Source organism: Papio anubis, chromosome 2, assembly GCF_008728515.1.
Source record: "Papio anubis isolate 15944 chromosome 2, Panubis1.0, whole genome shotgun sequence".
NCBI classification, from domain to species: Eukaryota; Metazoa; Chordata; class Mammalia; order Primates; family Cercopithecidae; genus Papio; species Papio anubis.
The window spans coordinates 31,907,453-31,920,931 of record NC_044977.1 but is presented as its reverse complement, the minus strand read 5'-3'; the positions used below and the strand labels follow the sequence as shown (position 1 = coordinate 31,920,931).

The window sequence follows — 13,479 nt, the reverse complement described above, 5'->3', positions numbered from 1 at the left end:
AGTCTAATGACTCCCAAATTCATGTCTATAGCTCAAATTTTATCCAGAGCCTTAGATTATATAGGTAACTGCTGACTAGATCCTTTGGACAAAGTACTGTGCAAACATTACAAGCAGCATACTGAGAAGAAATGTGTCTTCTCTAATCCTACTCTCCCTTCAGAATTTCAATGAAGACCCAATTTCCCAAGCTGAAATCTACAATCATCTTTGAAACCTGCCACTTTCTTAGCTATAGTAGGTTTCAAGAAATCATTTTTTGAAATATACAGAAGGACTGACTGTATGAAGTATCACAAGATAGTAGGAATTTTGACTATTTTTTCCCTTGGAATAGATGCTTCAGTATTTTAGCTATTTGATTTCAAATTAGTATGATCATTTACTAGTATAAATATATATTTTAACATGTCTAAATTCAAATTCTTCTTCTCATTATTATTATACTTTAAGTTCTAGGGTACATGTGCACAACGTGCAGGTTTGTTACATATGTACACATGTGCCATGTTGGTTTGCTGCATCCATTAACTTGTCATTTGCATTAGGTATTTCTCCTAATGCTATCCCTCCCCCATTCCCCCACCCCACAATAGGCCCTGGTGTGTGATGTTCCCCACCCTGTGTCCAGGTGTTCTCATTGTTCAATTCCCACCTATGAGTGAGAACATGCAGTGTTTGGTTTTCTGTCCTTGTGATACTTTGCTGAGAATGATGGTTTCCAGTTTCATCCAAGTCCCTGCAAAGGACATGAACTCATCCTTTTTTATGGCTGCAGAGTATTCCATGGTATCTATGTGCCACATTTTCTTAATCCAGTCTATCATTCATGGACATTTGAGTTGGTTCCAAGTCTTTGCTATTGTGAATAGTGCCACAGTAAACATATGTGTGCATGTGCCTTTATAGTAGCATGATTTATAATCCTTTGGGTATATACCCAGTAATGGGATTGCTGGGTCAAATGGTATTTCTAGTTCTAGATCCTTGAGGAATTGCACTGTCTTCCACAATGGTTGAACTAGTTTACACTCCCACCAACAGTGTAAAAGTGTTCCTATTTCTCCACATCCTCTACAGCATCTGTTGTTTCCTTTTTAATGATTGCCATTCTAACTGGTGTGAGATGGTATCTCATTGTGGTTTTGATTTGCATTTCTCTGATGACCAGTGATGAAGAGCATTTTTTCATGTGTCCATTGGCTGCACAAATGTCTTCTTCTGAGAAGTGTCTGTTCATATCCTTTTGAGAAGTATCTGTTCATATCCACTTTTTGATGGGGTTGTCTTTTTTTTTTTAAATCTGTTTAAGTTCTTTGTAGATTCTGGAGATTAGCCCTTTGTCAGATGGGTAGATTGCAAACATTTTCTCCCATTCTCTAGGTTGCCTGTTCACTCTGATGGTAGTTTCTTTTGCCATGCAGAAGCTCTTTAGTTTAATTACATCCCTTTTGTCTACTTTGGCTTTTGTTGCCATTGCTTTTGTGTTTTAGTCATGAAGTCCTTGTCCATGCTTACGTCCCGAAGGATATTGCCTAGGTTTTCTTCTAGAGTTTTTATGGTTTTAGGTCTAACATTTAAGTCTTTAATCCATCTGGAATTAATTTTTGCATAAGGTGGAAGGAAGGGATCCAGTTTCAGCTTTCTGCATATGGCTAGCCAGTTTCCCCAGCACCACTTATTAAATAGGGAATCCTTTCTCTGTTTCTTATTTTTGTTAGGTTTGTCAAAGATCAGATGGTTGGTTGTAGATGTGTAGTGTTATTTCTGAGGCCTCTGTTCTGTTCCATTGGTCTATCTCTCTGTTTTGGTATGAGTACCATGCTGTTTTGGTTACTGTAGCCTTGTAGTATACTTTGAAGTCAGGTAGCATGATGCCTCCAGCTCTGTTCTTTTTGCTTAGGATTGTGCTGGCAACGCAGGTGCTTTTTTGGTTCCATATGAACTTTAAAGTAGTTTTTTCCAATTCTGTGAAGAAAGTCATTGGTAGCTTGATGCAGATGGCATTGAATCAATAAATTACCTTAGGCAGTATGGCCATTTTCATGATATTGATTCTTCCTATCCATGAGCATGGAGTGTTCTTCCATTTGTTTGTGTCCTCCTTTATCTCGTTGAGCAGTGGTTTGTAGTTCTCCTTGAAGAGGTCCTTCACATCCCTTGTAAGTTGGATTCCCAGGTATTTTATTCTCTTTGTAGCAATTGTGAATGCGAGTTCACTCATGATTTGGCTCTCTGTTTGTCTGTTCTTGGTGTATAGGAATGCTTGTGATTTTTGCACATTGATTTTGTATCCTGAGACTTTGCTGAAGTTGCTTATTAGCTTAAGGAGATTTTGGGCTGAGATGATGGGGTTTTCTAAATATACAATCATGTTATCTGCAAAAGGGGACAATTTGAGTTCCTCTTTTCCTAATTGAATGCCCTTTATTTCTTTCTCTGCCTGATTGCCTTGGCCAGAACTTCCCACACTATGTTGAATAGGAGTGCTGAGAGAGGGCATCCCTGTCTTGTGCCAGTTTTCAAAGGAAATATTTCCAGTTTTCGTCCATTCAGTATGATATTGGCTGTGGGTTTGTTATAAGTAGCTCTTATTATTTTGAGGTACATTCCATCAATAACTAGTTTATTGAGAGTTTTTAGCATGAAGGGCTGTTGAATTTTGTCAAAGGCCTTTTCTGCATCTACTGATATAATCATGCAGTTTTTGTCATTGGTTCTGTTTATGTGATGGATTATGTTTGCTGATTTGCATATGTTGAACCAGTCTTGCATCCAGGGATGAAGCTGACTTGATCATGTATAAGCTTTTTGATGTGCTGCTGGATTTGGTTTGCCAGTATTTTATTGAGGATTTTTGCATCGATATTGATAAGGGATATTAGTCTAAAATTCTCCTTTTTTGTGGTGTCTCTACCAGGCTTTGTTGTCAGTATGATGCTGGCCTCATAAAATGAGTTAGGGAGGATTCCCTCTTTTTCTGTCGATTGGAATAGTTTCAGAAGGAATGGTACCAGCTTCTCTTTGTACCTCTGGCAGAATTCGACTGTGAATCCCTCTTGTCCTGGACTTTCTTTGGTTGGTAGGCTATTGATTATTGCCTAAATTTCAGAGCCTGTTATTGCTCTATTCAGAGATTCAGCTTCTTCCTAGTTTAGTCTTGGGAGGGTGTATGTGTCCGGGAATTTATTCATTTCTTCTAGATTTTCTAGTTTACTTGCATAGAGATGTTTATAGTATTCTCTGATGGTAGTTTGTATTTCTGTGGGATCGGTGGTGATATCCCCTTTATCATTTTTTATTGCGTCTGTTTGATTCTTCTCTCTTTTATTTATTAGTCTTGTTAGTAGTCTATCAATTTTGTTGATCTTTTCAAAAAACCAGCTCCTGGATTCATTGATTTTTTCTGAACGGTTTTTTGTTCTCTATCTCCTTCAGTTCCGCTCTGATCTTAGTTATTTCTTGCCTTCTGCTAACTTTTGAATGTGTTTACTCTTGCTTCTCTGGTTCTTTTAATTGTGATGTTAGGCTGTTGATTTTAGATCTTTCCTGCCTTCTCTTGTGATCATTTAGTACTAAAAATTTCCCTCTACACACTGCTATAAATGTGTCCCAGAGATTCTGGTACGTTGTATCTTTTTCTCATTAGTTTCAAAGAACATCTTTATTTCTGCCTTCATTTCCTTATTTACCCAGTAGTCATTCAGGAGCAGGTTGTTCAGTTTCCATGTAGTTGTGCGTTTCTGAGTGAGTTTCTTAATCCTGAGTTCTAATTTGATTGCACTGTGGTCTGAGAGACAGTTTGCTGTGATTTCTGTTCTTTTACATTTGCTGAGGAGTGCTTTACTTCCAACTATGTGGTCGATTTTGGAATAAGTGTGATGTGGTGCTGAGAAGAATGTATATTCTGTTGATTTGGGGTGGGGAGTTCTGTAGATGTTTATTAGGTCTGCTTGGTGCAGAGCTGAGTTCAAGTCCTGTATATCCTTATTAATATTCTGTCTCATTGATCTGTCTAATATTGACAGTGGGGTGTTAAAGTCTCCCATTATTATTGAGTGGGAGTCTAAATCTCTTTGTAGGTCTCTAAGGACTTGCTTTATGAATCTGGGTGCTCCTGTATTGGGTGCATATATATTTAGGATAGTTAACTCTTCTTGTTGAATTGATCACTTTACCATTATGTAATGGCCCTCTTTGTCTCTTCTGATCTTTCTTGGTTTAAAGTCTGTTTTATCAGAGACTAGAATTGCAACTCCTGACTTTTTTTTTTTTTTTGCTTTCCATTTGTTTGGTAAATCTTCCTCCATTGCTGTATTTTGAGCCTATGTGTGTCTCTGCACATGAGATGGGTCTCCTGAATACAGTACACTGATGAGTTTTGACTCTTTATCCAATTTGCCTGTCTCTGTCTTTTAATTGGATCATTTAGTCCATTTACCTTTAAGGTTAATATTGTTATGTGTGAATTTGATCCTGTCATTATGATGTTAGCTGGTTATTTTGCCCATTAGTTGATGCAGTTTCTTCCTAGCATCGATGGTCTTTACAATTTGGCTTGTTTTTGCAGTAGCTGGTACCAGTTGTTCTTTTCCATGTTTAGTGCTTCCTTCAGGAGCTCTTGTAAGGCAGGCCTGGTGGTGACAAAATCTCTCAGCATTTTGCTTGTCTGTAAAGGATTTTATTTCTCCTTCACTTATGAAGCTTAGTTTGGCTGGATATGAAATTCTGGGTTTAAAATTCTTTTCTTTAAGAATGTTGAATATTGGTCCCCACCCTCTTCTGGCTTGTAGAGTTTCTGCTGAGAGATCCGCTGTTATTCTGATGGGCTTCCCTTTGTGGGTAACCCGACCTTTCTCTCTAGCTGCCCTTTACATTTTTTCCTTCATTTCAACCTTGGTGAATCTGACAATTACGTGTCTTGGGGTTGCTTTTCTCGAGGAGTATCTTTGTGATGTTCTCTGTATTTCCTGAATTTGAATGTTGGCCTGCCTCGCTAGGTTGGGGAAGTTCTCCTGTATAATATCCTGCAGATTGTTTTCCAACTTGGTTCCATTCTCCCTGTCACTTTCAGGTACACCAATCAAATGTAGATTTGGTCTTTTCACATAGTCCCATATTTCTTGGAGGCTTTGTTTGTTTCTTTTTACTCTTTTTTTCTCTAAGCTTCTTTTCTCGCTTTATTTCATTAATTTGATCTTCAATCACTGATACCCTTTTTTCCACTTGATCAAATCAGCTACTGGAGCTTTTGCATGTGTCACATAGTTCTTGTGCCATGGTTTTCAGCTTCATCAGGTCATTTAAGATCTTCTCTACAGTGTTTATTCTAGTTAGCTATTCATCTAATCTTTTTTCAAGGTTTTTACCTTCCTTGCAATGGGTTCAAACATGCTCCTTTAGCTTGGAGAAGTTTGTTATTACTGACCTGCTGAAGCCTACTTCTGTCAACTTGTGAAAGTCATTCTCCATCCAGCTTTGTTCCATTGCTGGCAAGGAGCTGCGATCCTTTGGAGAAGAAGAGATGCTCTGGTTTTTAGAATTTTCAGCTTTTCGGCTCTGGTTTCTCACCATCTCTGTGGTTTTATCTACCTTTGGTCTTTGATGTTGGTGACCTACAGATGGGGTTTTGGTGTAGATGTCCTTTTTGTTGATGTTGATACTATTCCTTTCTGTTTGTTAGTTTTCCTTCTAACAGTCAGGTCCCTCAGCTGCAGGTCTGTTAGAGTTTGCTGGAGGTCCACTCCAGACCCTGTTTGCCTGGGTATCACCAGCGGAGGCTGCAGAACAGCAAATATTGCAGAGCAGCAAATAGTGCTGCCTGATCCTTCCTCTGGAAGCTTCATCCCAGAGGGGCACCCACTTGTATGAGGTGTCAGTCAGCCCTTACTGGGAGGTATCTCCCAGTTAGGCTATATGGGGTTCAGGGACCCACTTGAGGAGGCAGTTTGTCTATTCTTAGAGCTCAAACACCATGCTGGGAGAACCACTGCTCTCTTCAGAGCTGTCAGACTGGGACATTTAAGTCTGCAAAAGTTTCTGCTGCCTTTTGTTCAGCTATGCCCTGCCCCCAGAGGTGGAGTCAACAGAGTCAGCAGGCCTTGCAGAATTGCAGTGGGCTCCACCCAGTTGGAGCTTCCCAGGCTGCTTTGTTCACCTACTCAAGCCTCAGCAATGGCAGACCCCTCCCCTCCACCTACCATGTTGCTGCCTCGCATGTCAATCTCAGACCGCTGCACTAACAGTGAGCAAGATTCTCTGGGCATGGGACCCACCGAGCCAAGCGTGGGATATAATCTCTTGGTGTGCCGTTCGCTAAGACCATTGGAAAAGCACAGTATTTAGGTGGGAGTGTCCCGTTTTTCCAGGTACAGTCTGTCACGGCTTCCCTTGGCTAGGAAAGGGAAATCCCCTGATCCCTTGCGCTTCCCAGGTGAGGTAATGCCCTGCCCTGCTTTGGCTTGCCCTCTGTGGGCTGCACCCACTGTCCAACCAGTCCCAGTGAGATGAACCAGGTGCCTCAGTTGGAAATGCAGAAATCTCTCATCTTCTGCATCAATCACACTGGGAGCTGTAGACCAGAGCTGTTCTTATTCAGTCTTCTTGTAATGAACTCCCTCAAATAATTATTTTTAACAAGAAAGATGTTATTACATTAAATCACTATAGACACCACAGTTGTGACTATTGGTCACAATTCTGTAAAATTTAAAAATTATTTGTTCCAGTATTATAAATTTAGCAGATCAATTAATCATTAGATAACAGTTAAGTGAGATAAAATATGCAGGTACAGATACTGGATCTAAAATATTCACATTAACTTTAACTAATTTAAATTTCACTTTAACTAATAAAATGAACTCCTTCCATATTTGTATTCTACTAAAAATGTCATATTTAACTAGAAACCTACTTTAACTATCTTCAGTTGGCATTCAGCTAGCCCTGGACAAAATTGCCAGAAAATCTTTTTCAATTGTGGATTCAAGGCAATGAAATCTTTGTTTCCAGAATTCAGACTAAGTTATGGTACTAATGCCTGCAAATTAATATAGGGAACACAAGGAAAGGGAAGGAACTATGTATTCTAAGTTGATTTTATGCCTAGCAGTAGGAGATTTGTAAGTGCTTCCATTTTATTATTTTCTTTTGAGTTGCTTCTAAAAAGTCACCCTTTTTAGGGATCCTTAAAGAATGTTGTCTGAATCAAGAAATATTCTAGTTGTCCTTGCTGGATCTCTAGATGTGTGAGGGAGAAAATAGGAAACAAACAAACAAACAAACAAACAAAAGTAATATGCTTTTTAAAAAAACGGCAAAAACAATTTCTCAACTGGCAACTATCTGATTTGAAAGACTGTCAAATTAGTGGACCTATTTAGAATCATCCTAATAAGCTATTCTACCTCTAAGGTAGGAATACATGATTATGGAGTAAAACATACACATAGAAAATATGTATTTATCTCAATGTTTATGTGTTGATGAAACCTTATGTTAGCTCTGCAAATATATTCACTGAGATAAAGAAAAGGGTTGGTGGAATTGCTAAGGTAATTCTGACAAAATATTTACTTCTACTTAGATTTTCTTACGAATTTTTTTGAGAAATTAAAAATAACTTATTCTGCGTTATCCCAGAATGAAATTACACAAGTAAATTTAGTGAAGAGAGCATAATCTTTTAATAAATACATTTTTAAATCTTGAACTACTTTAATAAAAACTTTGCCCACATGTATCACAACAAACGTAAACTAATTTTTCTTGACTACTCAAGATCATCATTTTGTATATAAATTATAAAATAATAAAAAATGGACACAACCCCCAGGATTTTTATGGCATTTAGGGCAATTTGTTTTAAATTTAAAAACCCTGGCGTACTATATTTTTGTCTGAATTTGCCTTTCCATTGTTGCTACTTTTTACTAGTGTCCTTATATAAATCTGTTTGTTTTCATTATACCTGTCCTTTAAACCCAATCCTAAATTAATAGTCCTAGGAGTATTCCTTTACTACAGGATAAATTTGATGAACTTGTTTGTTTGTTTGATTTTGGTTTCCTGAGGATATTTCATACATGTGGAGTAGATAAGGGAAAAGTCTAACATGATGTTTAAATTATTGTGGAAAATGGTGTAGTAAAAGCAGAAACAAACATGATAATGTAATTTCTTTTTAAATCAACAGATAGCAGCAATGAGGAAGGACTTTTTTTCACATACGTGGAACCTATTCGAGTTAGCAATTACATTAACTGGCATATTATATGCAATACTTACTGAAATAGAAGCCATTAAGTATATTTTTGCTGTGACTGAAGTAATAGTCTTTATAAAACTTGTTCAATTTATTCGTATACTACGCATTTTCAAGGTAAAGAACCAGTCAATCATGCAGTTTCCAATTCCTACTGATTGTTTCATAAAACATAGAGTAAAATCAGTTTACTAGTTTTATGGTTACCATTTTCTGTTGGGTTAATGTTTATATTTTAAATTTTAGCTCCCTTTGACAAATTAAGTTTTAACATTTCATATTATAAACATCCAAATTATATTAGGAATTCGTTGAGCATATGAAAGTATAGAAATACTCATCACAACTTTTCCTTTAAATAGACAGCACATGAGAAATTCTATATTAATGTAAGTATAAGTTAACCTCCAAGTAATGTTTATTTTTATAGAAACTTGGGGAATAAAAGATGGAAGTTAACAAAACAACCATGCAAACTGTTTATAGGGAGAAAGAAAACAGCCTACATTTGTACAAATCAAGAAAAAAATACATATAGTATTATAGAAATATGGTTTCAAAAATAACCTTTGATTGTCTAGTAACATGTTTCTATAACAAATATTATGGGTAGTTATTTTCTGTGTGATTATTTCAATAACATGAAACTCACTCCTTCACAAATAAGTATATATATGAATGTAGATATACTCTATCTTTCCTATCTTTTTCACTATTCATACACAAGCAAGATACATACATATATAAGCACTGTGAGAAATACAGTTAAATAAAACATAGTTCGTATGGAGATAAAACTAATAGAATCTTTACATTTAGATCTTTCTTACACATGTAAGGAATAATTTAAAACATTTTTGCTACTGAGAGGCATAAATCAACTAGATCAAAGAGTACACAACCAGTGGCCCGCTTTGTCAGTATTCTAAGGGACCGTAAGTAGTGCTAGAGTGCAATTTACCTGAGGAAGGCAAGTCTAGTGTATTCCACTGATAAATTAATTCTTTCTGATAGGAAGGTGTACAGAGCCTAACAAATAGTTCAGATGAAGAAACACATAAACCACCTAAGAAAAGTTTGTTGATATATTCAAAAAACTCTGAACTATGGTCTTATGTTAAATCACAGGCCCTTGGAATATGAAGATGAATTAGATATTGTCTCTTCCCCTGGAAAGCTTCTTGTAGAAGAGAAATCACAAGTAATCTAGATATTGGAATGTTATATGGTAGGATAAGTACAAAACAGGAGTATGCACAGAAGGAGAAAAGACTTCCTTTATTAGGTGATACTTGAGCTGAATCTTGAAAGATGAGTGTAAACCCTTTGGGGATTAGTGGCAGGTAGTTGCAGGGTAGAGTATGGAGGTTGTGGAACATAGATAGAAAAACAAAGGGATCAGTGAACCCTGCAGAAGCTAGGGGACTGCACGATGGTAGCTTATAACCTGGAGACTTCAACCCTCAGCAAAGAAACACGGAGAAGAGAAGTTAATTTTGGGGTCTAACAGGCAGTATGGTTGTGATGGTTTCTCACCTGACCAGACCATCTAGTAGGAGGTGTTATAGGAGATTTAGCATGCAAAAATGGCAGTAATTTACTCATTTTATGACCTAAGCACAGAAGATTAATTGCATTGTTTTCCAAGAATTTAAACCAGTTGAAAATAGCATCCAATTCTCTATAAGGAAAATAAGTGAAGAATAAAGTCATAAATTTCACATAGGTACTCCCAAATTATTAGTTATAGGGAAATAGCTATAGTCATGAAGTTATAAAGATACCACTAAAAAAACAACGAAGAACCTTGGCAGGTTATTGTAGTTATCTTTGAGAAATAATAATTTCTTATTATTAACTATTTTGATTAAACTAATCAACATATCATAAAATGATATTTGTGCAATTTATATTAATGGCAGTCCTGTTTAATTCAGCTCATAGCACCGAAGGTGCTGCAAATAATAGATAAAAGAGTGAGTCATCAGAAGACCTTTTGGTATGGAATACTAAAAGGATATGTCCAAGGCGAAGCAGACGTAATGACTATAATTGATCAGATTACAAGTTCTAAACAGATTAAACAGGTAAGAAAACCTTAAACACTAAGAAAAGACTTCACTCAGCCCTCAGTTGTCCTCATCCATCATTTTTTTCTGTTCATATATGCAGATATCTTTGACTCCTGGTTTTCTAATTAATTTCTTTAAAAACTTAAACTAGGTTACATGTAAATTACTCAAATGCCTCCTTCTGAAATGACCTGTACCGTATTAGTGAGTTACAAGGCTAGTATAAAGCACCTTTCTGTCTTTGTGGAGGCTATCACGAAATCCATGTGCAGTGGTTAGCTTTCTCCCAATGCAAGCTCTAAGATCTGTCAGGCTATGGGCGTGTAAAATAGGAAGTACTGGAAGGTGAGAAGTGAAGGCAGGGTGGAGAAAACAGGGCTTCCTCATAATGCCCAAAAGCTTCTTTAATCTCTCTCTATCCTCCTTTTCTACACATTAAACAGTAAAGGAAATAAAAACAAGTGATTCAGCAAATAGAAAGAAGTAAAGAAAATAATAATTAAAATAGAGGGAAACCTAGTTTGATTTTGTCATTATGCAGATGAGAAAAAAGGAGGCCAAGAGAGGTTAAATGATTGTGCCCAAAGTTCCATAGTGAGTAAGCAGCAAAGATACTTCTAAGGCCTAAATTCCAGATATTATTTTTACTTTCTAGATTGAGACAGATTAACACTGATATGTGCCCATGAGTTTGTCAGCTACATGGAATTCAATATTTACTTTACTTTTCAAGACGATTTAAAACATTTCAATGCTATATTTTATGTGCCCAAAAGTTTGTCGTTGAGAAATTGAACATTCAATATGTGGTAGAACACAAAAAGTAGTATCTTCCTCTCTTCACCTCCTGCAACTTTAAAACTATTTTCTTATGTTTTTTATTACCTTTCCTAACCACTGATATTTAGCACTTGAATTTGGAGATACACAGGAGAAAACATGAAAAGACTTGAGTCCCTAAAATATTGTTTTATTATCCCTAATTTCTACTTTGATTCACCTTGGCCAAAACTTCTAGTCTCTTAAGATTGAAAGCCATCCTGGAATCGCAAATTTGGGGGCTCTCATAAAGCTGCATGGGGAAGTACCTACCTATGTTCATAAAACATAGACTAAAATCAGTTTACTAGTTTTACGGCTACAATTTTCTGTTGGGCTAATGTTTGTATTTTAAATTTTAGCTCCCTTTGACAAATTAAGTTTTATAACATTTCATATTACAAACATCCAAATTATATTAGGAATTAATACCATGCCTGCACTTTTCAGAATCATGACTCGCCTTCAGATGTCTCAAAATCGGGCTAGGTTATACCTCTTATCTTCTCTATCACTGTAGCTGAAGCAAAAAGTGCTGCAACACAAAATTCAATTCAAACCCCTGAAAACGTCTTCATCATACTTTTCTTAAAACTATTAACTTAGGTTTAAAGTCCATCAGTTGCAAATGTAAGGACATTTTGTAACAGTCTGTTTTTCCAATGGGGATAACATTTCTTTTGTTCCTTAGATATTATTAAAGCGAGTGATAAGGAATATGAAACATGCTACGAAAGAGCTAGGTAAGTAGCTCTCATCCTATTTAGCATGACCATCTCTTATCATCACCACTTCAGAAAATCAATGGTTTTCATAACTCGAGCTAATCTTTGAGGAAACTTACTCACTAATAATACTGAAGTAACTTCAACAATTAATGCAATCTTATTTTCTAGTTGAGATGGAAATAGTGTAATAGCTCTTCACACTTTCTCTCTCTGCTTCATACAACAATGAAGGCCTTTTGATTTCTCTTTAGACAAGTTGCCATGCTATGATTATGTATGCCATTATAGTCTTGTAAATTCCATTTTTTTCCAAACCAGAAATACATGTACCTTCCTGAGTGACACAAGAAAAGAAGTTACGTTTTTCCTCTACTTGCTACAAGCTGCCATTTAAGGATTTAGGTCTTAAATGAGTTGAAATTAGAATATAATCCTGCAGAATCCTATTATATCTGCTGGGAGGCCCGGTGCCAAACATGGCAATAGCCTATTCTCTGAGTCATGCCAAGTCATGCTCCTGGCACAGGACAAATCTTGAGAGTGGCACAGTCACAACCCTACAGTATAATGTTCATGTATAGGAGGACAAGAAAATTGTATACCATGTGGTGAGCTACAAAAGGACACAGCAAACCTGGAGATGAGGTCATTTGAGAGATCTTCTATGACAGATAGTTACCAAGCCAGATAAGAGGTTATGATCAAGGAAAAGCCCAAATGTAGACTCTAAGATGAAGTTTTCAGAGACTTCAGGAATCTAGATGAAATGGGCAGAAGAGCATAGATGTATGAGTCATCTAGATGCACTGGCAGGTTGAGTGGACAATGGCCTAAGATGAGTGAAAGGAAGTAATCAGAAGCCGTATTTAATCACATAATCTGTAGTTAAAAATTCGGATTCACACAGATTAAGAAAATGAGTCATGAACTCCAGACATATAGGCCTAAGCAGCTTCCCAGTGTCCAGTGCAGGCGCAGGTAGAAAAGTATACCTGTTAATGCTAGAAACGAGGCTACCCATCCTTCTCCATGGACTTAGGCACAAGTATGAGTGCTGCCAAGAAAACATCCAGCAGAACTCTGGCACTACTAGTGAATTATGATTGATCATAATGGCCCCTTCAGGAAGAGATACATTTCTCTATGTTGAGGGCGGTATTCCATGGGTTTAGAGCAGAAACATTAGCTTATTGTCCACATAAAACATTTAAAATAATGTTCTTATTTAATCTAAAAATAGTTTGTTATTTTTTAGGCTACTTAGAGTATGATCACCCAGAAATTGCTGTCACTGTGAAAACAAAGGAGGAAATTAATGTTATGCTCAATATGGCTGGAGAAATTCTTAAGGCTTTCGGCTTGAAAGGAATTATTCATAAAATTGAAAGTGCTCAAATTAGTAAGGTAAGGCAAAATATTTTCAAAGCAAATATATTTACTTCATATGTAATCATTCATGACCTTGACCTTCAAGGTTACATTTGACTTCTAATACAGGCCATTTCTAAGATAGGAAAATCTCACTTAAAATAATTGTCTAAAGACAAACTCCTACGATAGACAGTTTCCTTTCTGCAGCCCAGGTGGTTAGCCT

At 36.6% G+C, this 13,479-nt stretch overlaps 1 protein-coding gene across 14 annotated transcripts in view; it reads left to right on the top strand.

The window, feature by feature from the left end:
* Nucleotides 1-13,479, top strand: part of SLC9C1 (solute carrier family 9 member C1) — a 136,740-nt gene that overhangs the window by 74,007 nt on the left and 49,254 nt on the right. For all 14 annotated transcript variants that reach the window (XM_021934036.2, XM_021934035.2, XM_021934032.2 and 11 more), the window contains 4 exons: nt 8,198-8,383; nt 10,204-10,353; nt 11,849-11,900; nt 13,141-13,289. In XM_021934036.2, the coding sequence (XP_021789728.2) occupies nt 8,198-8,383; nt 10,204-10,353; nt 11,849-11,900; nt 13,141-13,289 (537 nt within the window). The remainder of the gene's footprint in view (nt 1-8,197; nt 8,384-10,203; nt 10,354-11,848; nt 11,901-13,140; nt 13,290-13,479) is intronic.